General features: G+C 33.3%; 2 protein-coding genes across 2 annotated transcripts in view; one reads left to right on the plus strand and one right to left on the minus strand.

The window, feature by feature from the left end:
- Nucleotides 1-65: 65 nt before the first annotated feature.
- Nucleotides 66-27,385, minus strand: part of LOC111418583 (fibrillin-2-like) — a 36,889-nt gene continuing 9,569 nt past the window's right edge. The window contains exons 6-18 of the mRNA XM_023051121.2: nt 24,569-24,817; nt 23,910-24,518; nt 23,685-23,856; nt 13,889-15,790; nt 13,671-13,837; nt 9,987-10,493; nt 9,684-9,932; nt 9,421-9,626; nt 8,950-9,361; nt 7,127-8,896; nt 2,728-3,680; nt 2,225-2,665; nt 66-502 (exon numbers count right to left, since the gene is read on the minus strand). Of these exons, the coding sequence (XP_022906889.2) occupies nt 284-502; nt 2,225-2,665; nt 2,728-3,680; nt 7,127-8,896; nt 8,950-9,361; nt 9,421-9,626; nt 9,684-9,932; nt 9,987-10,493; nt 13,671-13,837; nt 13,889-15,790; nt 23,685-23,856; nt 23,910-24,518; nt 24,569-24,817 (7,856 nt within the window). The 3' untranslated portion in view covers nt 66-283. The remainder of the gene's footprint in view (nt 503-2,224; nt 2,666-2,727; nt 3,681-7,126; nt 8,897-8,949; nt 9,362-9,420; nt 9,627-9,683; nt 9,933-9,986; nt 10,494-13,670; nt 13,838-13,888; nt 15,791-23,684; nt 23,857-23,909; nt 24,519-24,568; nt 24,818-27,385) is intronic.
- LOC111418592 (interferon-inducible double-stranded RNA-dependent protein kinase activator A homolog) overlaps nt 13,095-27,385 on the plus strand; it is a 37,950-nt gene continuing 23,659 nt past the window's right edge. Inside the window, exon 1 of the mRNA XM_071195507.1 lies at nt 13,095-13,168. The gene's annotated coding sequence lies outside the window, so the exon portion shown is untranslated. The remainder of the gene's footprint in view (nt 13,169-27,385) is intronic.

The raw sequence follows: 27,385 nt of genomic DNA on the forward strand, positions 1-27,385 counted from the left end.
TATAATTACTATCTGCATGATTATAAAGCTCTCATCCTATTTATCTAAATAATAATAATTTAACATCTTGTTATATAACATTTATAAACAAATTACGATTATTAATCAAAAAATTATGAACATAGCACGTAACATAAAAGGAAAAAAATAAATGGCAGTCGTCGATGAACACATGATTGTTATAAACTCGGTGGGCAGTGCGTAATAATTTCCATAATTAATTAATTTTAATAAAAATGTTGATAATAAATTCATCTAACTAATAACTAAAAACAAAAAAAAACTATTCTTTAACGATTACATGCAGCTTTAAGTTCAACGGTTTTCCTATTCCCGGTGAAGTCGTGTCGTTTATGTCGCTTGGAACGCCTTCGATTTCCAAACGGAAGTTAGCCGGCTCTTTCAGCCGCTTCCGGAAACGTAACGCCCATATTTCGTTTTCGTTTACCATTTCGAATGTGTTTTTATCGTTTCCTTTAATTATCGAGTATTCAACATGACCCTAAATTACAAAATTAATTATTATTTCGACCACGACATATATATACATCAATTGACTAAGCGACATTTTATTGTTTTTAGAGATTTTCATGCTGTATGGTAGGTAAATGTATAACTTATCTTAGAAAAAATGTAGAATACCGAAAAACCTAAAATACCATTTGTTTTAAAGAAGAAGTTTGTTTCTGAAGACGTACGGCTAAACCCGATATTTTCTTGTTCTAGGTCTAGTGTTAGTTCTAGTTTTACACTTGCACTATTACTAGAACTAACCCAAGACAAGAAGAGAAAAGAAACTCTCTAGAACTAACTGTCACCGTTAATTTTATTATTATATTCGTAATCTTCATCAAATAACCTTTAAAATGAGTCCAAACTCGACATATTTAACTTTAATATTAATGGAAATACAATCACTTCCGGTTTGAAACGTCAACGTCAATTTTGACATATTTGTCATCTTCATTAAAAAACATTTAAAATAAGTCCAAAGATGACGCACTTATCTCAAAAAACAAAAAAGTTAGAATAAAAAACATTAAACCCGAAGTTAGCAACAATGAAGATAGCAATTTAATTTTTAAATATTAATACCAACCTCAATTTTTGATTTTTTTTTATTATATTTTTGTTTTTGTGATAAATATTAAGACATTTTATAAAAATTAAGAATATATCAAGATGACATTGACATTTCAAACCGGAAGTTGCTTATATCTCGAGTAATATTGGAATTAAACGTATCATGTTTGGACTCATTTTAAAGGATTTTTCACGACGATTACAAATATGTCAAAATTGACGTTGACATTCTTAACCGGAAGTTGACCATAACTTCATTAATATTGAAGATAAATATGTCGTGTTTGTACTCATTTTAAAGGACTTTTAATGAAGATTACAAATATGTCAAAATTGAGGTTGACATTTTAAACCTGAAGTTAGTTATCATATAATAGACGAATGGACAACTTCAAGGTGTTCTTTCATGATGTATTCTTTATTAAAAAACCTTTAAAATGAGTCCAAACAAGACGCACTTATCTCAAAAAAGTTAGAATAAAAACCATTAAACCCGAAGTTAGCAACAATGAAGATAGCAATTTAATTTTTAAATATTAATACCAACCTTAATTTTTAATTTTTTTTTTTATTATATTTTTGTTTTTGTGACAAATATTAAGATATTTTATAAAAATTAAGAATATGTCAAAATGACATTGACATTTCAAACCGGAAGTTGCTTATATCTCGAGTAATATTGCAATTAAACGTATCATGTTTGGACTCATTTTAAAGGATTCTTCAAGACGATTACAAATATGCCAAAATTGACATTCTTAACCGGAAGTTGACCATAACTTCATTAATATTGGAGATAAATATGTCGTGTTTGTACTCATTTTAAAGGATTTTTAATGAAGATTACAAATATGTCAAAATTGAGGTTGACATTTTAAACCTGAAGTTAGTTATCATATAATAGAAGTTTTATAACGTGTTTTTTGGGTTTTTTAAGGTTTAACGATTTTTAAGTCACATGATGATTCTTGAATTTTTCCCAAGTTTCTTAATATTTCTTTTGTTAAAAAAGAGCGTTCTTAAATTGAGATGAAAACGAAAATCCCGTTTTTCTCAACATTATTCATTTGTCGCTTAGTCAAGTGATGCATAACGTCATCACATTTATCAATATCTTTTGATTTAATTATTATTAATTTACCTTAACAGCTGAAACTAATTTAATAATTTTCTTCTTATGCCTTGTTTGTTTCAAATTCAATTTAATTTTAAGTTCGTTTAAATCGGAATAATCTCCTATTTGCGTTGAAATATCCGTATAATTGTGCGATAATTGATAATAACTTCCGAACGTTTTAAAAGGATTCAAATTTTTAGTTTCTCTCCGACTTCGTCCATTTACTTTGCAAGAGAAACATCCTTCCGTTGAAATTATTTTACTTTTCGATCGTTGATCTTGAGTTGTTAATGGGTAAACTGGGACGTTTCCTAAATCGGGACCATAAGCACTTCCAGGTCCGATCGTTGCAACGCAATGACCTTGACCTATCGTTCGATAACCTTGGGGGCATCCACATAAAGCACCACCGGCGTGATCAAAACATCCAAATTGACACAATGAACCTACACAAGCAGGTCCCATCTAAAAATAATAAGAATCAATAATTAAATGATTTTAATTAACGTTTTTTTTTAAATCATTACTTGCGCGCAAGAATTAATATTTGAATCATATCGATACCCATCGGGACATCCACATCTATAACTTCCGGGCATGTTGGTACAACTAGAACTTCCGCAAGGTTTCGTGAGGCATTCGTCAACATCAATGCAATGATTATAATAATGATGTAATTTATATCCTTCGGGACATCCACATTGATAACCACCAATTAAGTTTTGACATCCTTCGGGGCATTTCTCATCGTCTCCATCGGCGCATTCATCCGCGTCGATACAAAACCGTCCGGTTGGATCCGGTTTAAATCCGCGTGGGCAAACACACCGGAAACTACCGACTGTATTTACACATTTACCCGGTTTAGGACAAACCCGATCGTTCGGGTCAAGACACTCATTAATATCCTGGCAATCATCACCGATTTGTTTGAATCCTTCGCGACATCCACAACTATAACTACCCTGAGTATTAATACATTCCTGTTGGCACACGTGATTATCGGTTGCGCATTCATCCAAATCCCTACAAGTCATTCCATCCATGTTTAATAAATAACCGGGTGGACATGAACAAACGAAACTTCCGGGTGTGTTTTGGCAATTATATTGGCACGGAGAAGGTGTTTGTCCGCACTCGTTAATATCGGAGCATCTCGTTCCGCCGCCGTCCGATTTAAATCCGCGATTACAAACGCAACGATATGATCCCATTGTGTTGATGCATCTCCCATTGATGCATAAATCGGGTATTGTGGCGCATTCGTCGACGTCTTCACCAGTTGAAACGATCCCCGAATCCATGCACATGTCGTTGTATAGCGAAGAGAATTTCTGGGGGCAGAGTTCGCATTTTGCGCCCCAAGCTTCTCCGAGAGCACAACAACATTCCGCTTTTGTCATTGCTATCATTTCGCGGTGGTGAGGAGTGCATCTATCACCTCGAGTTAGTTTACGGAAGCAGAATTCTTTTCGTTTATCTAAAAAAAAAAAAAAAATCAATATAATATAAAATAATTGTAGAAATTAAATTTAAATTTTAACTGTTAGATGGCGCCCTAATAATAATGCGCTTGCGTCGAGTAGTTCGAGCTTGGTCGTCATCAAGTGAACATCGTTGTTATAAAGCTGTCAATCTGTTTTTTTGTTAATATACGATTTTGATTATAAAAGTGTGTATCCTGGCAAAATATTCAAAGAAGTCTTTTCTACAGTTATCAGAAGTGGGATAAAGGACTGGAAATTAAGAATTTCGCTGTTCTAGAAGAAAGACCGACGCCATTTTGTGTGTATTTTCGGCGAGGTGCTAGAATAGAACAAAATCACAGTACGGAGAAGGAAGACACAACATCGAGCCGACGTGTATCATAGGTAGTTTGTGTTGTGGATGGTAATCGGTGGATTCTGCGAAAAGTTGATTCTACGAAAAGTCGATTTTATGACATCTCAGAAAATGTTGACATTAGGAGAAATAGATTCATTGCTATTTAACATTGCCAGTTAAGGTGATAAAAGCAATTCATTTATTGATATTTGAAACTGTGGGTGAAGGCCTAAGTCGAAAACAACTACGAGAATTTGCTGGGTTCGAATTTCAAGTTGATTCGGACGAATTTAGAGCAAAATTGACGTTTATAGAGGAAAATCTAAGTGTAGGTGACTTAACCACAATTTGTAATCTTTTGTGTTTGGATTACGGAGGGCATAAAACAGAGATAAGTAAACACATTTGGCTTTGCCTTATGGATTTAAACAGTTTAAAACCACATGTACAGGGTGTCCAAATTTCGATGGGTTTGCAGGGTATCTCTCAGTTATTATGAAAGATAGAAAGTTGCGGCTTTCGCGAACCTGAGCTACTTTTTTTGTGAAACTTACAACGGCGCAAATCAAATTTTTATAGCCCTCTTCGTTTTTGATACACGTGTTTGAAATTTACGATTTTCAGACACTTCCTGTATCTCGGCTATCCAGAAACTTAGTAAAAAAGTAAAAACGGGTTCTAATAGATTTTTTCACGTGGAATCCAATGGTGCACGTAGAATTTTTCTAATCATCACGGTTTTTGAGTTAGAAACAACTCAAATACTGAATACTCAACTTCCAAAATACTTAACTCTTTATAACTCAAAAACCGTGATGACTAGAAAAATTCTACGTGCACTATTGGATTCTACGTGAAAAAATCTATTAGAACCCGTTTTTACGTTTCCGGATAGCCGAGATACAGGAGATGTCTGAAAATCGTAAATTTTGAAACACTCCCTGTATATCAAAAACGAAGAGGGCTATGAAAATTTGGTTTGCGCCATTGTAAGTTTCACAAAAAAGTAGCTCAGGTTCGCGAAAGCCGTAACTTTCTATCTTTCATAATAACTGAGATGCCCTGCAAACCCATCGAAATTTGGACACCCTGTATAATCAGAAAAAAAAAAGATGCGTCGACTTTCGTTCGTATAGGCCGTCGGGGTTCATTTTACATACTGTATATGGGATTTTGTGTAATTTGGACGGCCTATACGAAAAAACGTCGACGCATCTCTTTTTTTCTGATTATACAGGGTGGGCAAATTTGGGTGTATCTCAGAAACTATAAGAGATACCAAAAAAAATAGGTGCCATGTCTCGGCCTCTTTTTCCGAGACTAATCCAATCCCACAAAGACTAAATCTCTATCTTCTTTTGTTTTTAAGGTATAGTAAAAAAGGGAAAATTTAGCGATTTCAAAAAATGCTCATATTTCGTTTATTTTTGAAATTAGAGAAATGGCGTTAATTCATTCTTAAGACACTTTTTTGAGTAGAATATACTGCTATTAAAAAATTTTAAACATAGCTGATAATTTTTGAGATACAACATAAAGTTTAATTTTTTTAAATACAAACTATAGTTGATTATGATTTTACTGAAAAGAGCATATTTTTAGCTTTCCAATGATGTGTCGCATGTATGGTGTATTTTTGCAGAAAATAAGCGTTAATTTTCAATTCTGATTAGTATACATCTAATTCTTTATTCAGCCCATAGATGGCAATTTAAGTATATGTAGGAGTTGTGCCGGTATTGCAATCTGTGTTACGGGGAATCCCCATATAAACTAAAATAAGCAGATTAGAGGTTATTTATCTATGGTGTTGGTTAGTGTTGTGTAGGTACGGTGTTTCAGTCGGTTAACGACACAATTGTTATGGAGGCCATACACCTTAAGGTTTGCATGATGGTTTTAGCCTTGCATGTATAACCGAGTTTCATATTGTACACGCTATACACATACACGTTAGGGTTTGCATGCACAGTTTTGCCAAAAACTCTCAGTTAAAGACAGTTGGAGCTACGTTCCAATACAAAGTCCGAAAATGTAGAAAACCCCGACAGTAATGATCTGATATTTACATTGGCAAACTTAACCATAAGAAAAGGCAGAACACTTAAGGAAAGAAATAAATATAAGTATATAAGATATTCGGCCGGTCCTGTTATCATGTCTTCTGACGACATTCAAATATTTTCTCCTGTTGCTGCTGTTTCACATTGCGTTAACCTTCAGAATGACCTGAACAGATTTTATGATTTTTGTGAGATTAATAATTTGTCACTTAACATATCGAAGTGTCGGGCTTTTACTTTTACGAGAAAAAAGCAGTTCATTAAATTTGATTACCGGTGCGAAACATGCTTACTGGATCGTGTTGACACTATTTTGATTAACACGTTGATGCAGTGGTGGCCTGAGCTAATAGGATGCTGGGATTTGTATTGCGCTCTTCTGAATCGTTTTGCAGTATTTCATCGTTCGGCAGTACAGTTTGGAACCCTCAGTATGACACATACATTTACAGAATAGAGAGGATTCAGATAAGGTGTTCAGCGCAGAACATGCAGTGATGCCTGCTTTCTGTTCTGGGTGGTCAGAGGCTACTGTAATTCTTCCTATCTTCTTTCACGCATTGATCTATAACTTTCTGTTTTATGCGCCGACCGCCCGGACATATTCGTATAGAAATTCCTCAATACTTCGCATGGAGAGGACAGTGGACAGCCTTGGGTTCGACATATTCGCCGTCATGCCGCACAAATTCAAACAAATTATTCGTAATGCCGTGCTCGCCCTACTAGTTGTGTGATTTTGAGGACATTATCTCGTTGCAGCGGCTTGAGTTCTGCCTTGAAATGGATTGATCATATATGATTAAGGCCATTAATTGATCGATTTTCAATTTTGTGCTCATACAATTATTGTATATAAAATGTATTATAGTGGAGTAGCTTTTATGTGGGACTGTGTCATGTCCCCGTATGTGTAAATAAATAAATAACTAAGAGTAAGCAGCAAACTAAATGCACTAATTAAACTATTCAATTGTATAAGTGTATATAATTGTGTATAATTGTATAAATAATAAAAAAAAAATTACAAATTTCTTACCAATACACGATTTATGATCTCGATCGGGTTGATAACCATCCAAACAATCACACATGTAAGATCCAGGTAAATTCCTACAATATCCATTTGCGCAAACCCCCTCGATAGTTTGGCACTCGTTTATATCTCGGCAATCATCAACTCCAGGTACTTGGGAGTAACCTTCCGGACAAATACAAGTAAAGGACCCAATTAAATTTTTGCACAAGAATTTGCAATTATTCGCTGGGGTGAGACACTCATCAACATCTTGACAATGTCGTCCATCCGGTGCTAAAGCATACCCATAGGGACAAATACACCGGAAAGACCCCGGCACATTATGACACCTAAACGCGCATTGATTACCAATTTCATGACACTCATTTACATCTTCACAACTTTGTAACGGACCCGGAGCGAATCCATCGCTACAAGTACACTCAAACCCTCCGATAACGTTGACGCAAGTTCCGTTTCCGCAAACCCCTTTAGTTATTTCGCATTCGTTTTCATCGATGCAAGTTCTCCCCGATCCATCTAAAGTGTACCCCATTGGACATTCGCATCTATACGATCCATCCGTGTTGACGCAATCTCCACCGTCGCAAGCTCGCGGAATTAAAGCGCATTCATCGAGATCTTCGCCGTTATCCATTCTGCCAGCACCCTCCGGGCATAATTTTTGATACTCAACGGAACCTTCTTGCGGACATCTCAAACAATAAACACCCCAGGCTTGTCCTCGGGAACAACAGCATTCTTTTAATGTTAACTTCATGTTTCCTCTTTGCGCAGCGCATTGATTTCCGCTAAAAACTTGGTCGAAACAAAAATCTTGTCGGACGTCGACGCATTTCATTTGGCGCGCGTTTAAGATGTAACCAGGGGGGCAAGTACAATAAGCTGCACCATCGGTGTTGGTACACTCCCCGTTTTCACATGCTTCGGGATTTTCACATTCATCGATATCCTCGCACATATTAGTTATTGTGCTTAATTCGTAACCATCTGGGCAAGTACAAACGTACGATCCCATTACGTTTTGACATTTTCCTGGTGGTGGGCAAGTTCCGGGTACTTCCAAACATTCGTCGATGTCTTTGCAATTACGTCCATCTTCTGTAACTTTATACCCAGTGGGGCATTCGCAAAGGAATGAACCCACCGTGTTTCGACACCTTCCATTTCGACACAAAAACGGCATCATGTGACATTCGTCGATATCAACGCAATTATTGTTTCTGCTGATTTTAAAGCCTGGATTACAAATGCATTTGTATGATCCGATTGTGTTGACGCAATTCCCATCGTTACAAGTATCCGGACGACGCGCGCACTCGTCTACGTCAATACAAGAATCTCTACTTTGGGTTAATGAAAATCCGGCTGGACAAACGCATTGGAAACTGCCCTGGAAGTTTTTGCATTCGCCATTAGCGCAAACTCCGGGTCTTTCTGTGCATTCATCGACGTCGACGCATTCCGTGTGAGTATCGCCGCGTTTATAACCTTCGGGACATTTGCATTCAAAGGATCCGGGGACGTTAACACATTGAGCGTTCGATGCGCATATTCCTAAAGCGCATTCGTTGATGTCCACGCAATGATGTGATGAAGTATCTTCGACGTAGCCCCTATAACAATCACAACGGAAACTTCCGGCTACGTTTACGCAAACTCCGTTTGAACATAGATTAGGCATTAAAGCGCATTCGTCGATATCTTCGAGGGTTTGATCGACCATTATTTGACCCGGACCTTCTCTACCGCACAAATTTTTAAATTCAACTAAAAAATTACGAAATTATTTAAATTATTTGATGTAATCGATATTAATTTACGTGTATCCGGCGGCGGGCATGGTTCGCATGGTTGTCCCCATCCTTTCCCCATCGAACAACAACATAATTTTTTCGTTTGATTTTGCGACATGGGATGTGAACACCTCCAAGAACTATACTCGGTGTAGCAAAGGTCTTTTCTCATATCGACGCATTCTCTTCGACCCGGAAGCGGCATATATCCAGGTGGACAAATACAACGATAACTACCTTCTTCGTTGTGACACTCCCCGATTTTACAAATATTTGGGTCTTCGAGACACTCATCAACGTCAACGCATAAAACGGCGGATTCATCAAGCCGGAAACCATCCGAACATGAACACATAAACGATCCAAAGGTGTTTGTACAATGACCGTTTTTACAAAGACCTTCAAGTTCTGCGCATTCATCTATGTCTTCTAAAACTACCTAAAATTAAAGAATTAATTACTTAAAGTTGAAATTGATGAATTAATTTTTTTTGTTACTGTATCATTATTAGGTCCATAACCTAATCCTCCGGGGCATAATTGTTCGTATTCTGGCGAATCTAATCTCGGGCAAAGTTCACAATTTGGCCCCCAACCTTTCCCAACGGTGCAACAACAAGAAGCTTTTGTGACATAATCCGCTGCTGGGATTGAACACCTCCCGTGATGATCAGCTTTTAAATAACACACCGATGTTCTTCGATCTAAAATAAATAACACAAAAAATTTCAACGAACCAAACAAAATTAATCAAAATTTACCAATACAAGCGTTCCCATCTGGAACCAATTCGTAATTTTGGGGACAAAAGCATTCAAAGGACCCATCGGTATTGGCGCAAGTTCCATATCGACAAGCTTGAGGACTCTCACATTCATCTATGTCAGTACAATTTCCTCCAGATAAATCTAATTTGTATCCATCATCACACTCACATTGGAACATCCCGAATGTGTTTTCACAACGTCCAAAAACGCATAAATTATTGAACATTTTACATTCATCGATATCTACAAAAAGACAAATTAACATCTTAACATGTTAAGTTAATTTTTTTTATTCACCTATACATTGTCGATCATCTTTTTCATCGGGATGCATAAAACCCATTTCACACTCACACCTAAACGACCCCGGATAATTTAAACACTGCCCATTATCACACAAAGTATGATCATTTCCGCACTCGTCGATATCAACGCAACTATACCCATCCCCTTTAAAACCCGCATCGCAAACGCATTTAAACGACCCCTCCGTATTAATACATTGCGCGTTTTGATCGCAACCGCCGTTATTTGTTAAACATTCGTTGATATCGCGGCAACTAACTCCGTTTCCTGTGAAACCATCGTGACAACGACATTGATAAGAACCTGGGTTGTTTAAGCAATCGGCGTTTGCGTGGCAATTATATGTTCCTAAGTAACATTCGTCTTCGTCTGTGCATGTTGGACCTTCGTCGGGTTTTACGGAGTAACCTTCTTCACAACGACACCAGAATGAACCTAAGGTGTTTACGCATTCTCCGCTACCGCATATGTTGGGGTTATGGCGACATTCATCAATATCTAAAAAAGTATATATATATCAGTATATTTAAATATAAATATTAATATTTATTAATAGCATATAATATAACATTTATCTATTAGTAGTAATTCTATTAGTAGTCTTACTCTTCTGTAAGAGTCATCAAAACATTTCAGCCAGAAAATGTACCAGACCAAGATGGGTTAATTGTTATTCAGTTAGATTGTTGTATATTTTTATCGAACTAAGAGTAGTTCTAAGGTCTAGTGTTAGTTCTAGAAACACTGGTAGGTAATACTAAGTAGCACTAGATAACGTTAGGTTATTCTATATTCTTATTGAACTAAAACTAGAACTAACACTAGACCTAGAACTAGAATCATTCGGGTTTAGCCGTCTTTAGAGACGTGCGGCGAAACCCAAATGACTCTAGTTCTAGGTCTACATAGTAACAGTGTTAGTGTAAAACTAAAACTAACACTAGACCTAGAACTAGAATCATTTGGGAATGATTCTAGTTCTTGGTCTAACGCTGCATAACAAAGATCCGAAACTTTCTAGTTCTAGGTCTAGTGTTAGTTCTAGTTTTAATTGTTACTCAGTGCCAGATTGTTATATATTTTTATTGTACTAAAAGTGTAACTAACACTAGACCTAGAACTAGAATCAATTGAAGTTTAGCCGTATTAAGAGACAAAATATCTTACATACATTTTCTATATTTTCCTCTTGTATATAATCACCTCTACAAAATTAATTAATGCAAGAAATTAAATTTAAACCCAACACATAATTTTTGACAGCTGACAGTTTCAAAAGATGTAAACAAAATTGTGACATTTGACGTTAGATGGCTCTCAACGTCTTTTCTAATTTATCATTTAAAAGTTAATAACAAATCGTGAATAATAATTTCTTTCGTTATATTTAATTAAATTTAAAATTAATCACCCTTTTAAACCATAAATTATAATAAATTTATTTAATGCAAGAAATTAAATTTAAACCCAACCCATTCTTTTTGACATCAAAAGATGTAAACAAAATTGTGACATTTGACGTTAGATGGCTCTCAACGCCTTCACTAATTTATCATTTAAAAATTAATAACAAATCATGAATAATAATTTCTTTCGTTATATTTAATTAAATTTAAAATTAATTACCCTTTTAAACCATAAATTATAATAAATTTATTTAATAATTTAAACCCATCGCTTTCTTTGACATATTGAAAAGATGTAAACAGAATTATGCCATTTGACGTTAGATGGCTCTCAACGCTTTCTCTAATTTATCATTTAAAAGTTAATAACAAATCATTAATAATAATTACTTTCGTTATATTTAATTAAATTTAAAATTAATTACCCTTTTAAACCATAAATTATAATAAATTTATTTAATAATCGCTTTTACATATTCTAACCAAAAATAGTTTTGATATTTCTAGCGACAAATATCAAAACTATTTTAAATTTTATATAATAATTAATACATATATTATTTAAAAAAAAATTGTAGTTCAAGAAGACGCACGGCTTAACCTGAATATTTCGAGTTCTAGGGCTAGTGTTAGTTCTAGTTTTAATTGTTATTTAGTACCAGATTGTGGTATATCTTCATGAAGTAAGAGTAGAATTAAAACTTGACCTAGAATTAGAAACATTCGGGTTTAGCCGTATTAAGAGACATACGACTAAACCCAATGTTATTCGTTCTAGGTCTACTTCTAATGCTGGTATTAATTCTCTAAGAGACGTTAAACCAGAATGTATCTAGTTCTAGGTCTAGTGCAGCAAATGTTACAATATGTGTCCGAGAAAGTATCAAAATATCTTACACACATTTTCTATATGTTCCTTTTGTATATAATCACCTCTACAAAACGAATTAATGCAACAAATTAAATTTAAACCCAACACATTGTTTTTGACATTGACACGATGTAAAAAAATTGTGACATTTGACGTTAGATGGCTCTCGACGCCTTTTCTAATATATCATTTAAAAGTTAATTAATAATAATTTCTTTCGTTATATTAAAATTAATTATCCTTTTAAACCATAAATTATAATAAATTTATTTAATGCAAACAATTTAAATTTAAACCCAACACATTCTTTTTGACATAAAAAGATGTAAACAAAATTGTGACATTTGACTATAGATGGCTCTCAACGCCTTTTTTAATTTATCATTTAAAAGTTAATAACAAATCATTAATAATAATTTCTTTCATTATATTAAAATTAATTACCCTTTTAAACCATAAATTTATTTAATGCTAGAAATTAAATTTAAACACAACACATTCTTTTTGACATAAAAAGATGTAAACAAAATTGTGACATTTGACGTTAGATGGCTCTCAACGCCTTTTCTAATTAATCATATAAAAGTTAATTAATAATAATTTCTTTCGTTATATTAAAATTAATTACCCTTTTAAAACCTTTGAGCTAACTGAATATATCTACTAACAAAAATGTGGCTCAAGGTGAATAGACGCAGATGGAAAGCGATAATGTGAAAGTGTAACAAAGATAGACATAAAACGGTACTAAACAGACGGGCGCATGCGCACAAATGTGTCAAACCTCTTCCATTTGACGTTTATCGTTTTGTTGTGTCACAGCCAGTCACACCGTTATGTTTAAAAATTTATTGTTTCGTGTGCAAAGTTCGCGATAATACAGTTTCGCATCACCTGTAAGTATTATAAATGTTACTTCTAATTGATAGTTTTTTATCTTATAAATTAACACACGCCCATTATATGTCAGTACCTTTGATCAGTACGCTTCTATGTCTCAATGTCTATGTTCTATGTCTCAATCCATATTATATATAATCAAAGTTTAAAACCTTTTTAAACCATAAATTTATTTAAATCAAGAAATTAAATTTAAACCCAACACATCTTTTTGACATAAAAAGATGTAAACAAAATTGTGACATTTGACGTTAGATGGCTCTCAACGCCTTTTCTAATTTATCATTTTAATGTTAATTAAATTAAATCAAATAAATTAAATTAATTAAATTCAAAATTAATTACCCTTTTAAACCATAAATTATAATAAATTTGTTTAATAATCGCTTTGACGTATTCTAACCAAAAAAAGTTTCGATATTTGTCGCTAGATGGCTCTCAAAATTGTTTTAATTTTAATTTTTATATTATAATAATATTAATATATTAGGTACTTACCTAAACAAGAAAGATTTTCTGGTCCCGGTATTAAACCACCTTGACATTCACATCGATATTTTCCTTCTGTGTTTATGCATTTTCCCCCTCGACAAATCCTAGTGTTTTCTGCACACTCATCTATATCCGAACAAGTTTTTCCATCCAATAATAATTTGTATCCAGATCTAAAATTGATTATTACCTTAAATATAAGTAAATATGTTTTTTGTATTTACCCGCATGTACAAGAATAACTTCCTGGGGTGTTAACGCAAACATCATCACATGGTTCGTCATAACACTCATCGATATCTTCGCAATGCGTTTTTTGATCGTTTTGTTTAAAACCATCGTCACAAACGCATTGATATGTCCCCATCATGTTCTCGCAAACCCCATTTGAGCAAATTCCACTCGTTCTTGAACACTCATCGATGTCTTTGCAAGATGTTCCATCTGATGTTAATTCGTGCCCGGTTGGGCAAAGGCATTTAAATGATCCGTCTGTGTTTAAACAGTTCCCACCGCGGCATAAATTTGGATTTTCAAAACATTCATCGATGTCCATACAAATTTGCATCGGGGGGAGTGCTCGGAATCCTTCATCGCATTCGCATTTAAAATCACCGGGAAGATTTTTGCAAGTTCCACTTCCGCAAACGTTGCTCGTTGTGATTGAGCACTCGTCGATATCGACGCATTTAATTTTGTTATCATCCAAATCGTATCCTTTGTTACATTTACAATTATAACCGCCGATTGTGTTTTTGCATCTTCCGTTTTCGCATAAACCGTTAAATTCTGTACACTCATTGATGTCTTTGCGATCAACGTAACCGATTCCTCGGGTGCATAAATCGGAGAATTGGGTGGTTCCAGGTCGGGGGCATGGTTCGCATTTATCTCCCCATGCTTTTCCTATTGTTGAGCAACAACAAAGATTTTTTCGGAATAATCCGTCGATTGCGTGCGAACATTTTCCGTGTTTATGACGTGCGTAACATTTTTCTTCTCTTATATCGAGGCAAGTTGTGCGAGATTCATCTAAAGTTAATCCGGGTGGGCAAGAACAAGTAAAACTTCCGTCTGTGTTAACGCAAGTTCCACCTCCTCCGCAAATATCGGGGTTTAAATCGCATTCGTTGATGTCGCTGCATGTTTTTCCATCGATTTTAGCGTAACCTCGCTCGCATTCGCATTCGTTTCGATTGCAACGTTCGCAGGGACTTCCCCAAGCGACGCCAACCGAACAACAACATTCAGCTCGTTTACTTAATTGTGGTAAATTATTTTCGCAACGTCCTTGAACCATCCGGCTCCAACAACTTCCTTTGCGATTATCAATACAAATCCTTCCTGTTGTATCTAAAACGCTTCCCGGGTCGCATTCGCATCTGTAAGATCCTTGAGTGTTAACACATTCCCCGTTAAAACAAGCTTCTGGTCCTAATTCTCTACACTCATCGATGTCTTCGCAGACGTACGTTTGATGGTTAAGTTGAGTACCGGAAGGACAAACGCATTGGAAACTTCCGGGGGTGTTTCGACATTGTCCCCCGCTACAAACCGATTCTTCTTCTTCGCATTCATCGATGTCGGTGCAAACTTTCCCGGTTTCGTCCGCTTTAAAACCAACGTTACAAATACATTTATAGGTTCCAATTAAATTTTCGCAAGCTCCGTTCGGGCAAACGTTCGGATTTAAAGAGCATTCGTTGATGTCGTTTCCCCCGAAATTATTTCCGGGGCCGAATGGACACAATCGATCGAATTCTGTTGTTCCAGGCATCGGGCAAGGTTCACATCCGGTTCCCCAACCCATCGGTTGCCCCGTTATGATGGTACAACAACAACAACTCGATTTCGTCACGGCTGTTGTTGACGGATTTAAACATTGCCCGGCTCGATAAACTTGGTAACAAAGATCTCGGCGAGTATCCAAACAAGAGCGACCATCAGGTCCTAAATCAAATCCGGGGTGGCAAGTGCAACGAAAACTTCCTTCGGTGTTTGTACAAGTTCCATGAGCGCAAGGATTTGAGATGCACTCGTTTAAGTCGATGCAGCGTTTATTATCGGGGGTTGTTGTGTATCCGGTGTCGCAAACGCAACGGAATGTTCCTTCTACATTAACACATCTAAAAAGGAAAAAAGATGTGATGTAATGATGGTTATTAATGTACCAAGTCGGTAAAGTGACTCTTTATGTATACAACATTTTATCGCCAACCGCAAACTTTAAAGATATGAAGATTTTGTGACTTATTAGTGATATTACATACAGTGTGTTAATTAATAATGATCAACAAACTAAACCTCGTCCAAGTTAACTCCAACAGCTTCATTCCCAAAATCCAGGAGATCACCGAATTCCTTAATCGTCTCAAAGTAAACATTCTACTTGTTAATGAGAATGAGACAAAACTAATACCTGCAAACAAGATTACCATCCCAGGTTAAGTTATTACTCGGACCATCATCGATATCGCCATTATCAACCAAAAAACGTCCACAATATCTCCGAACCCTGTCTTCTATAAAATCGGTGTCCTTTTAAAATTCTTATTTATTCCAGAACATGACCTAAATGGCATGTTAAATTTGAATTTTTGATCTCTTTTTTAAGTCCAGATGCTTTAAACTGTTGTGGTGGTTTTATTTATGGCAGCTTTTGGATCAACATTTCTCAACTCTTTCACTTTTGGGCTTAGATGCGTAGATATTGAGAAAAATACCAAGATATAAAAATTTGATGATTTTGTTGTTTCTTGCAAGCTGTTAATGGTTACAATCGAGAATCGGAGCATGTTACAAAAATACTTTTAGAACAAAAGTTGTAGCAAATTTTATTCTTAATCATATTGCTCTTTTGCACTTTTGCTCTCAGATGAGTAAATATCGAGAAAAATACGAAAATATGAAAATTTGATGAATTTCGTTCTTTTACTAATTGCTAATGGTAACAATCGAGAATCGGAGCATATTACAAAAAAACTTTTAGAACAAAAGTTGTAGCAAAATTTATTCCTAACAATATTGCTCTTTTGCACTCTTGCTCTCAGATGAGTAAATATCGAGAAAAATACGAAAATATAAAACTTTGACGAATTTCGTTGTTTCTTGCAAGTTGCTAATGCTAACAATCGAGAATCGGAGCATATTACAAAAATATTTGTACAACAAAAGTTGTAACAAATTTTACTGTTAACAATATTGCTCTTTTGCACTTTTGCTCTCAGATGAGTAAATATTGAGAAAAATACGAAAATATGAAAATTTGATGAATTTCATTGTTTTACTAGGTGCTAATGATAACAGTCAGGAATCGGAGCATATTACAAAAGCACTTTTACAACAAAAGTTGTAGCAAATTTTATTCTTAACAATATTGCTCTTTTGCACTTTTGCTCTCAGATGAGTAAATATCGAGAAAAATACGAAAATATAAAAATTTGGTGAATTTGTTGGTTCTAGCAAGCTGTTAATGGTAACAATTGAGAATCGGAGCATATTACAAAAAAACTTTTAGAGCAATAGTTGTAGCAAATTTTATTCGTAACAATATTGCTCTTTTGCACTTTTGCTCTCAGATGAGTAAATATTGAGAAAAATACGAAAATATGAAAATTTGATGAATTTGTTGTTTCCTGTAAGCTGTTAATGGTAACAATTGAGAATCGGAGCATATTACAAAAAAACTTTTACAACAAAAGTTGTAGCAAATTTTATTCTTAACAATATTGCTCTTTTGCACTTTTGCTCTCAGATGAGTAAATATCGAAAAAAAATATGAAAATTTGATGAATTTCGTTGTTTTACTAGTTGCTAATGGTAACACTAGGGAATCGGAGCATATTACAAAAACACTTTTAGAACAAAAGTTGTAGCAAATTTTATTGTTAACAATATTGCTCTTTTGCACTTTTGCTCTCAGATGAGTAAATATCGAGAAAAATATGAAAATTTGATGAATTTCATTGTTTTACTAGTTGCTAATAGTAACACTCGGGAATCGGAGCATATTACAAAAAAACTTTTAGAGTAATAGTTGTAGCAAATTTTATTCGTAACAATATTGCTCTTTTGCACTTTTGCTATCAGATGAGTAAATATCGAGAAAAATGCGAAAATATGAAAATTTGATAAATTTCGTTGTTTTACTAGTTACTAATGGTAACAATCGGGAATCGGAGCATATTACAAAAAAACTTTTAGGACAAAAGTTGTAGCAAATTTTATTGTTAACAATATTGCTCTTTTGCACTTTTGCTCTTAGATGAGTAAATATCGAGAAAAATACGAAAATATGAAAATTTGATGAATTTCGTTGTTTTACTAGTTACTAATGGTAACAATCGAGAATCGGAGCATATTACAAAAAAACTTTTAGGACAAAAGTTGTAGCAAATTTTATTGTTAACAATATTGCTCTTTTGCACTTTTGCTCTCAGATGAGTAAATATCGAGAAAAATACGAAAATATGAAAATTTGAAGAATTTCGTTGTTTTATTAGTTGCTAATGGCAACACTCGGGAATCGGAGCATATTACAAAATAACTTTTAGAACAATAGTTGTAGCAAATTTTATTCATAACAATATTGCTCTTTTGCACTTTTGCTCTCAGATGAGTAAATATCGAAAAAAATATGAAAATTTGATGAATTTCGTTGTTTTACTAGTTGCTAATGGTAACACTAGGGAATCGGAGCATATTACAAAAACACTTTTAGAACAAAAGTTGTAGCAAATTTTATTGTTAACAATATTGCTCTTTTGCACTTTTGCTCTCAGATGAGTAAATATCGAGAAAAATATGAAAATTTGATGAATTTCATTGTTTTACTAGTTGCTAATAGTAACACTCGGGAATCGGAGCATATTACAAAAAAACTTTTAGAGTAATAGTTGTAGCAAATTTTATTCGTAACAATATTGCTCTTTTGCACTTTTGCTATCAGATGAGTAAATATCGAGAAAAATGCGAAAATATGAAAATTTGATAAATTTCGTTGTTTTACTAGTTACTAATGGTAACAATCGGGAATCGGAGCATATTACAAAAAAACTTTTAGGACAAAAGTTGTAGCAAATTTTATTGTTAACAATATTGCTCTTTTGCACTTTTGCTCTTAGATGAGTAAATATCGAGAAAAATACGAAAATATGAAAATTTGATGAATTTCGTTGTTTTACTAGTTACTAATGGTAACAATCGAGAATCGGAGCATATTACAAAAAAACTTTTAGGACAAAAGTTGTAGCAAATTTTATTGTTAACAATATTGCTCTTTTGCACTTTTGCTCTCAGATGAGTAAATATCGAGAAAAATACGAAAATATGAAAATTTGAAGAATTTCGTTGTTTTATTAGTTGCTAATGGCAACACTCGGGAATCGGAGCATATTACAAAATAACTTTTAGAACAATAGTTGTAGCAAATTTTATTCATAACAATATTGCTCTTTTGCACTTTTGCTCTCAGATGAGTAAATATCGAAAAAAATATGAAAATTTGATGAATTTCGTTGTTTTACTAGTTGCTAATGGTAACACTAGGGAATCGGAGCATATTACAAAAACACTTTTAGAACAAAAGTTGTAGCAAATTTTATTGTTAACAATATTGCTCTTTTGCACTTTTGCTCTCAGATGAGTAAATATCGAGAAAAATATGAAAATTTGATGAATTTCATTGTTTTACTAGTTGCTAATAGTAACACTCGGGAATCGGAGCATATTACAAAAAAACTTTTAGAGTAATAGTTGTAGCAAATTTTATTCGTAACAATATTGCTCTTTTGCACTTTTGCTATCAGATGAGTAAATATCGAGAAAAATGCGAAAATATGAAAATTTGATAAATTTCGTTGTTTTACTAGTTACTAATGGTAACAATCGGGAATCGGAGCATATTACAAAAAAACTTTTAGGACAAAAGTTGTAGCAAATTTTATTGTTAACAATATTGCTCTTTTGCACTTTTGCTCTCAGATGAGTAAATATTAAGAAAAATACGAAAATATGAAAATTTGATGAATTTCGTTGTTTTACTAGGTGCTAATGATAACACTCAGGAATCGGAGCATATTACAAAAGCACTTTTAGAACAAAAGTTGTAGCCAATTTTATTCTTAACAATATTGCTTTTTTGCACTTTTGCTCTTAGATGAGTAAATATCGAGAAAAATACGAAAATATGAAAATTTGATGAATTTCGTTGTTTTACTAGTTGCTAATGGTAACAATCGAGAATCGAATCATTTTACAAAAAAACTTTTAGAACAATAGTTGTAGCAAATTTTATTCGTAACAATATTGCTCTTTTGCACTTTTGCTCTCAGATGAGTAAATATTGAGAAAAATACGAAAATATGAAAATTTGATGAATTTGTTGTTTCCTGCAAGCTGTTAATGGTAACAATTGAGAATCGGAGCATATTACAAAAAAACTTTTACAACAAAAGTTGTAGCAAATTTTATTCTTAACAATATTGCTCTTTTGCACTTTTGCTCTCAGATGAGTAAATATCGAAAAAAATATGAAAATTTGATGAATTTCGTTGTTTTACTAGTTGCTAATGGTAACACTAGGGAATCGGAGCATATTACAAAAACACTTTTAGAACAAAAGTTGTAGCAAATTTTATTGTTAACAATATTGCTCTTTTGCACTTTTGCTCTCAGATGAGTAAATATCGAGAAAAATATGAAAATTTGATGAATTTCGTTGTTTTACTAGTTGCTAATGGTAACACTAGGGAATCGGAGCATATTACAAAAACACTTTTAGAACAAAAGTTGTAGCAAATTTTATTGTTAACAATATTGCTCTTTTGCACTTTTGCTCTCAGATGAGTAAATATCGAGAAAAATATGAAAATTTGATGAATTTCATTGTTTTACTAGTTGCTAATAGTAACACTCGGGAATCGGAGCATATTACAAAAAAACTTTTAGAGTAATAGTTGTAGCAAATTTTATTCGTAACAATATTGCTCTTTTGCACTTTTGCTATCAGATGAGTAAATATCGAGAAAAATGCGAAAATATGAAAATTTGATAAATTTCGTTGTTTTACTAGTTACTAATGGTAACAATCGGGAATCGGAGCATATTACAAAAAAACTTTTAGGACAAAAGTTGTAGCAAATTTTATTGTTAACAATATTGCTCTTTTGCACTTTTGCTCTCAGATGAGTAAATATTAAGAAAAATACGAAAATATGAAAATTTGATGAATTTCGTTGTTTTACTAGGTGCTAATGATAACACTCAGGAATCGGAGCATATTACAAAAGCACTTTTAGAACAAAAGTTGTAGCCAATTTTATTCTTAACAATATTGCTTTTTTGCACTTTTGCTCTTAGATGAGTAAATATCGAGAAAAATACGAAAATATGAAAATTTGATGAATTTCGTTGTTTTACTAGTTGCTAATGGTAACAATCGAGAATCGAATCATTTTACAAAAAAACTTTTAGAACAATAGTTGTAGCAAATTTTATTCGTAACAATATTGCTCTTTTGCACTTTTGCTCTCAGATGAGTAAATATTGAGAAAAATACGAAAATATGAAAATTTGATGAATTTGTTGTTTCCTGCAAGCTGTTAATGGTAACAATTGAGAATCGGAGCATATTACAAAAAAACTTTTACAACAAAAGTTGTAGCAAATTTTATTCTTAACAATATTGCTCTTTTGCACTTTTGCTCTCAGATGAGTAAATATCGAAAAAAATATGAAAATTTGATGAATTTCGTTGTTTTACTAGTTGCTAATGGTAACAATCGAGAATCGAATCATTTTACAAAAAAACTTTTAGAACAATAGTTGTAGCAAATTTTATTCGTAACAATATTGCTCTTTTGCACTTTTGCTCTCAGATGAGTAAATATTGAGAAAAATACGAAAATATGAAAATTTGATGAATTTGTTGTTTCCTGCAAGCTGTTAATGGTAACAATTGAGAATCGGAGCATATTACAAAAAAACTTTTACAACAAAAGTTGTAGCAAATTTTATTCTTAACAATATTGCTCTTTTGCACTTTTGCTCTCAGATGAGTAAATATCGAAAAAAATATGAAAATTTGATGAATTTCGTTGTTTTACTAGTTGCTAATGGTAACACTAGGGAATCGGAGCATATTACAAAAACACTTTTAGAACAAAAGTTGTAGCAAATTTTATTCTTAATAATATTGCTCTTTTGCACTTTTGCTCTCAGATGAGTAAATATCGAGAAAAATACGAAAATATGAAAATTTGATGAATTTCGTTGTTTTACTAGTTGCTAATGGTAACACTCGGGAATCGGAGCATATTACAAAAACACTTTTAGAACAAAAGTTGTAGCAAATTTTATTCTTAACAATATTGCTCTTTTGCACTTTTGCTCTTAGATGAGTAAATATCGAGAAAAATACGAAAATTTGATGAATTTCGTTGTTTTACTAGTTGCTAACGGTAACACACGGGAATCGGAGCATATTACAAAAAAACTTTTAGAACAAAAGTTGTAGCAAATTTTATTCTTAACAATATTGCTCTTTTGCACTTTTGCTCTCAGATGAGTAAATATTGAAAAAAATACGAAAATATGAAAATTTGATGAATTTCGTTGTTTTACTAGTTGCTAATGGTAACAATCGAGAATCGGAGCATATTACAAAAAAACTTTTAGAACAAAAGTTGTAGCAAATTTTATTCTTAACAATATTGCTCTTTTGCACTTTTGCTATTACAGATTAGCTAACTAGTTCTTATTCAAGCAAACCATCAATGAGACAGTTCCTAATAAATAAGCTCCCTTTTTTCTTATGGCGCTACAACCTAAACTGGAGCTTGGACCTGTCTATCTCTTACAGTCCTGCTGTACGCTCGAATACCGAGAAGAGTACTTTGAGGATCGAGCGTATATTTCATCCTCTCAACGTTTCTGGGACTTTTCTCGTACATTCGGCTGTCCAAGATCCACTTTAGTAACCTATTTTCCTCCATTTTCGCCACATATCCTGCCCTCTATAACCATCGTAAATCTGATAGATTCTGAAAGTGGCGATTCTTTAAATAGATTGTACAGTTGGTGATTAAATTTGAGTCTCCAAACGTTATTGTCCTTAATTGGTCCTATTATATTATCTTTTTCGAAACCCTTCTTGCGAACCCATTCAGTACATGTTTTTTTTCCTTTCCGTCATAGTCCACGCCTTACTTCTACAGCGTGCAATAGGACTTATTAATGTTGTGTAAAGTCGTAGGTTCTTATTACACAAGTGCATACCTAATCATCAATTCGAATCACTAATAGCATAGATAACTTCAACACACGCTCATACACTGTGTTAGTATCCCTACATTTCGAAAAGGATAGATCCAAGAGGATTGACAAAAAGCTAACATTCAAAAAATACATCACCAAATCCATACTCGAAGCCTTCTCCATAACAACATTTATCCCTATTCTTGAGGAACACTTATTCCTCGAATGAGTGCTTTAAGTGTTATGAAACGTGTTTTTTATGCTTTTTTTTTGTAATTCGCGTTTTTATCTTTTTTTTATCTCAAAAATAAAATAAATTTTGACAATGTAGGGAAATAGGTATGTAGCAGTTGGTAACACTTGAAAATAGAAATTTGAATTGACAATTAGAAACTGTCAAAACACAAAATGTATTCACCTGACAAAAATGTTTCATGTACACCTCCCAAAATAAGAGAAATTGCTCAGAGTTCAATGTCCTTATCATTGTGGACCTTGTATTCGATGCTAAGAACGTGTTTAAACATCCATAGACAAAAATTGTCACATTGACAACTAGAAAAATTAATGACCCAATGTCACCAACTTAAACTGGTTCCATAAAATGTTACTAAAATGTCATTACAGCATCGGATGCTGTAACGAGTCTCATTACAGCACCCGTTCGAGTACTGTAATAGCTTTCATTACCATCGCGACTTACAAAAAATACATTAATATGTTTTTGCTGCTGGTTGGCGATAAAAGAAATTTTTAATTTATTACTTTCCGTGTCCGCAAACGTTAGCACTACCATCGCATTCATTTATGTCACTACAAAAAGTTTTATCAGCTGATTCAACGAAACCAGGTGCGCATTCGCATGTGTATGATCCCGGTGTGTTCACGCATCTTCCATGTAAGCATATTCTTGGGTTTTCAGCGCATTCATCGATATCTAAATAAAATAATAAATTACAACTTGATCATTAACTCATTTAATACATTTACCTTGACAAGCATACCCAGTTGGAGATAACTTAAACCCACTCTTACACTGACACTTAAAACTACCATCCATATTAATACAAATCCCATTTGTGCACATCCCAATCTCTTCGCACTCATTATGATCGGTACATTCACTCCCATCGGGTGAAATATCAAATCCTTGAGGACACCGACAATCAAAACTTCCAATGGTATTCGTGCAATGCCCGTTGGTGCATTTTCCTTCTTGACATTCATCGTAATCTTCGCATTCCTTATTAGGCCCGGTTGATCTAAACCCAATTTTGCAATTACATTTATAACTTTCTTCCGTGTCGACGCAAATTCCGTTGTGGCCGCAAATATCGGGTCTTAAAACACACTCGTTTATGCGAATGGTGCTCGGGATGTTACTAGTTCCGTTTGGTAAAAGATGTGATGCTGGTTTATCGACGGCGCATAACGATCTGTGTTCATCTTCGCCGTGTTGAGGACATCTCGAGCAATCTTCACCCCAACCTTGTCCCATGTTGACTCCACAACAACAATCTTTTTTTGATAATCGCATGGGTAAACGTTGCGAGCAACGCCCTTCGAATCGATTTGCGTAACAATATCCTTGTCGTCCATCTAAAAATGATTTATTTAACGATTTTCTTTAAGTTAATTATTTTTCTTACCAATGCAGTACGTTCTATCTTGGCTTTGAATAAATCCTGGATTACAAACGCAAACGTAACCACCGATTTGATTGACGCAATATCCGTTTTCGCAAATTCCTGCGTCTAAACACTCGTCGCGATCATCGCATTTATTGGTTGCGACGTTTCTTGCCTGACCTCTTGGACATTCGCAATCGAAAGAACCTATTGAATTGACGCATCTTCCACCGGAACATAAATAAGGGATAGCTTCGCATTCGTTGATGTCTAATTTAAAAAGAAAAGAATTTTTTATAGGTGTGATCAAAATAGTATCTCTCTTAGGTGTTGGACACTGCAGATAATGATCAAGTTCAACCCCAATAGGACTTTTTTTATTCAATACAGCTTTATTTATAATCAGTAGAGCTCGGATTTTTATGGATATATACATATGCAAACTTTTTATTCAAAATATGTAAAAAAATATGCAAAAATATGTGGAAATGCAAACATATACCTTTCTTATAGTTGTCATCAATCTATTTCTATCACATTTTTGTATATGTTTTGCACTTTTCACATGTTGTTCTATTTATTTTCTTCCTCTCACATGTTATCTTAAAAAAGAATAATTAAAAAAGTTAGCCATAGATACTCTAAGGCCCACTTTTACCACCTCTTGATAAATTTAACCGATAGATAAATCCAGCTCTTAGCCAATGAGAGTGCTTAAAACCGCCGTAACCATGGCAACCATCCTCTAGATAGTTTATTAGGTAAAAGTGGGCCTAAGAGATGAAAATTTAATTTTGAGACTATAAAACAGGTTGGTATTTTTCATTGCCGAAGATGGGACATCAAATTTAATATAGTTTTATTTACTTTTAATTTAAGTTAACCATTTTTTTTAACTCCTAGTGTAAAAGTTTATGAGAAATACAATTTCGGAACAAACCATTGGCAACTCCTCTGAAAACTCTAATTTTTAACATAAATCTTTGGCTAAAATGCTACGACATAATTTAAAAAAAAAACTTTGGCACAAGTTTTACAAAATAATTCCTCATTATTTAAATTTAGTTCGGGATAACTTTTTATCCACTAGGACACAAGATACGACATCACTTTAGGCATCGTTGTTATAGATTGGTAACTACCACAGTAACTATAGTTGGGGATTTCCTTAAATTTAAACTCAACAGCGTTAGGGATTCCCCGCATGTTTCTGTGAATCGTTGTAAACAAGAAACCAACCCGCAATCAAAAAATATCCTGTATTGTGCTTTAAAGTAAAAGGTATGTTCGAATATTTAAAAGTCAGGCATTCATTATATTTATTTTATTAAGCAACAAGAAACAGATCTAGTAAAATGACAAAATATGCGAAAATATGCAATTTTTTTATTGTACCATCTGCCTTATTTTAATTTAATTCGCCCAGAAACCAATTTAAAAAAAAATATTCCAGAAAATAAAGAAGATGCGTTTTGCATAAAATCCGAGCCCTAATAATCAGGTTTGATGTATAAAATCTCTTGTTGCAGTTTCGTCTAATTTTCTTCTCTTCGCTTGTAATTCATCATCACATTCATTAAAAATTTTAATTTTTTAATTTTAAAAATTCGTATAAAATCCAGTTCTTGGAATATGGGTTTGAAAATTTCCCAAAGTGTTAATAAAAGTGTCCTCTTTCCAATGAACCCAACCGTTTTGAAAAATAACTTTTAGTTTTTGAGAAAACAATATTTGAAGTTTTGACAAAATTTTCGATGTTTCAATTTTCATCGATAATTTTCAAAATTCGCTATAAAATTAATTTCTTGAAGGATCCTTGTGGAAATATCACCAATTATTAATTAAAGTATCCTCTTTTTAATGCAAAAAGCCGTTTTGAAAAATCACTTTTAGTTCTTGAGAAAAAAATTTTTGAAATAATCAATTTCTTCGAATTTTGCAATTTTTGCCAATTAAGTTTTAAAAATTCGTATAAAATACATTTCTTGGAATATGAGTTTAAAAATTCCCCAAAGTGTTAATAAAAGTGTGCTTTTTCCAATAAACCAACCCGTTTTGAAAAATAACTTTTAGTTTTTGAGAAAACAATATTTGAAGTTTTGATAACATTTTCAATGTTGGAATTTTCATCGATAACTTTCAAAATTCGCTATAAAATTAATTTCTTGAAGGATCCTTGTGGAAATATCAAAAATTATTAATTAAAGTATCCTCTTTTTAATGCAACAAGCCGTTTTGAAAAATCACTTGTAGTTCTTGAGAAAAATTTTTTTAAAATAATCAATTTTTTCGAATTTTACTATTTTTGCCAATTAAGCTTTAAAAATTCGTATAAAATCCATTTTTTGGAATATCAGTTTAAAAATTTCTCAAAGTGTTAATAAAAGTGTTCTTTTTCCAATGAACCAACCCATTTTGAAAAATAACTTTTCGTTTTTGAGAAAACAATATTTGAAGTTTTGATAAAATTTTTGATGTTGCAATATTCTTCGATAATTTTCAAAATTCGCTAAAAAAATTATTTCTTGAAGGATCCTTGTGGAAATATCATCAACTATTAATTAAAGTATCCTCTTTTTAATGCAACAAGCCGTTTTGAAAAATCACTTTCAGTTCTTGAGAAATAAATTTTTGAAATGATCGACAAATTCTTCGAATTTTGCTATTTTCGCCAATTAAGTTTTAAAAATTCGTATAAAATCCAGTTCTTGGAATATGAGTATGAAAATTTCCCAAAGTGTTAATAAAAGTGTCCTTTTTCCAATGCACCAACCCATTTTGAAAAATAACTTTTCGTTTTTGAGAAAACAATATTTGAAGTTTTGACAAATTTTTCGA

This window comes from Onthophagus taurus, chromosome 3 (assembly GCF_036711975.1).
Source record: "Onthophagus taurus isolate NC chromosome 3, IU_Otau_3.0, whole genome shotgun sequence".
Classification (NCBI taxonomy): Eukaryota; Metazoa; Arthropoda; class Insecta; order Coleoptera; family Scarabaeidae; genus Onthophagus; species Onthophagus taurus.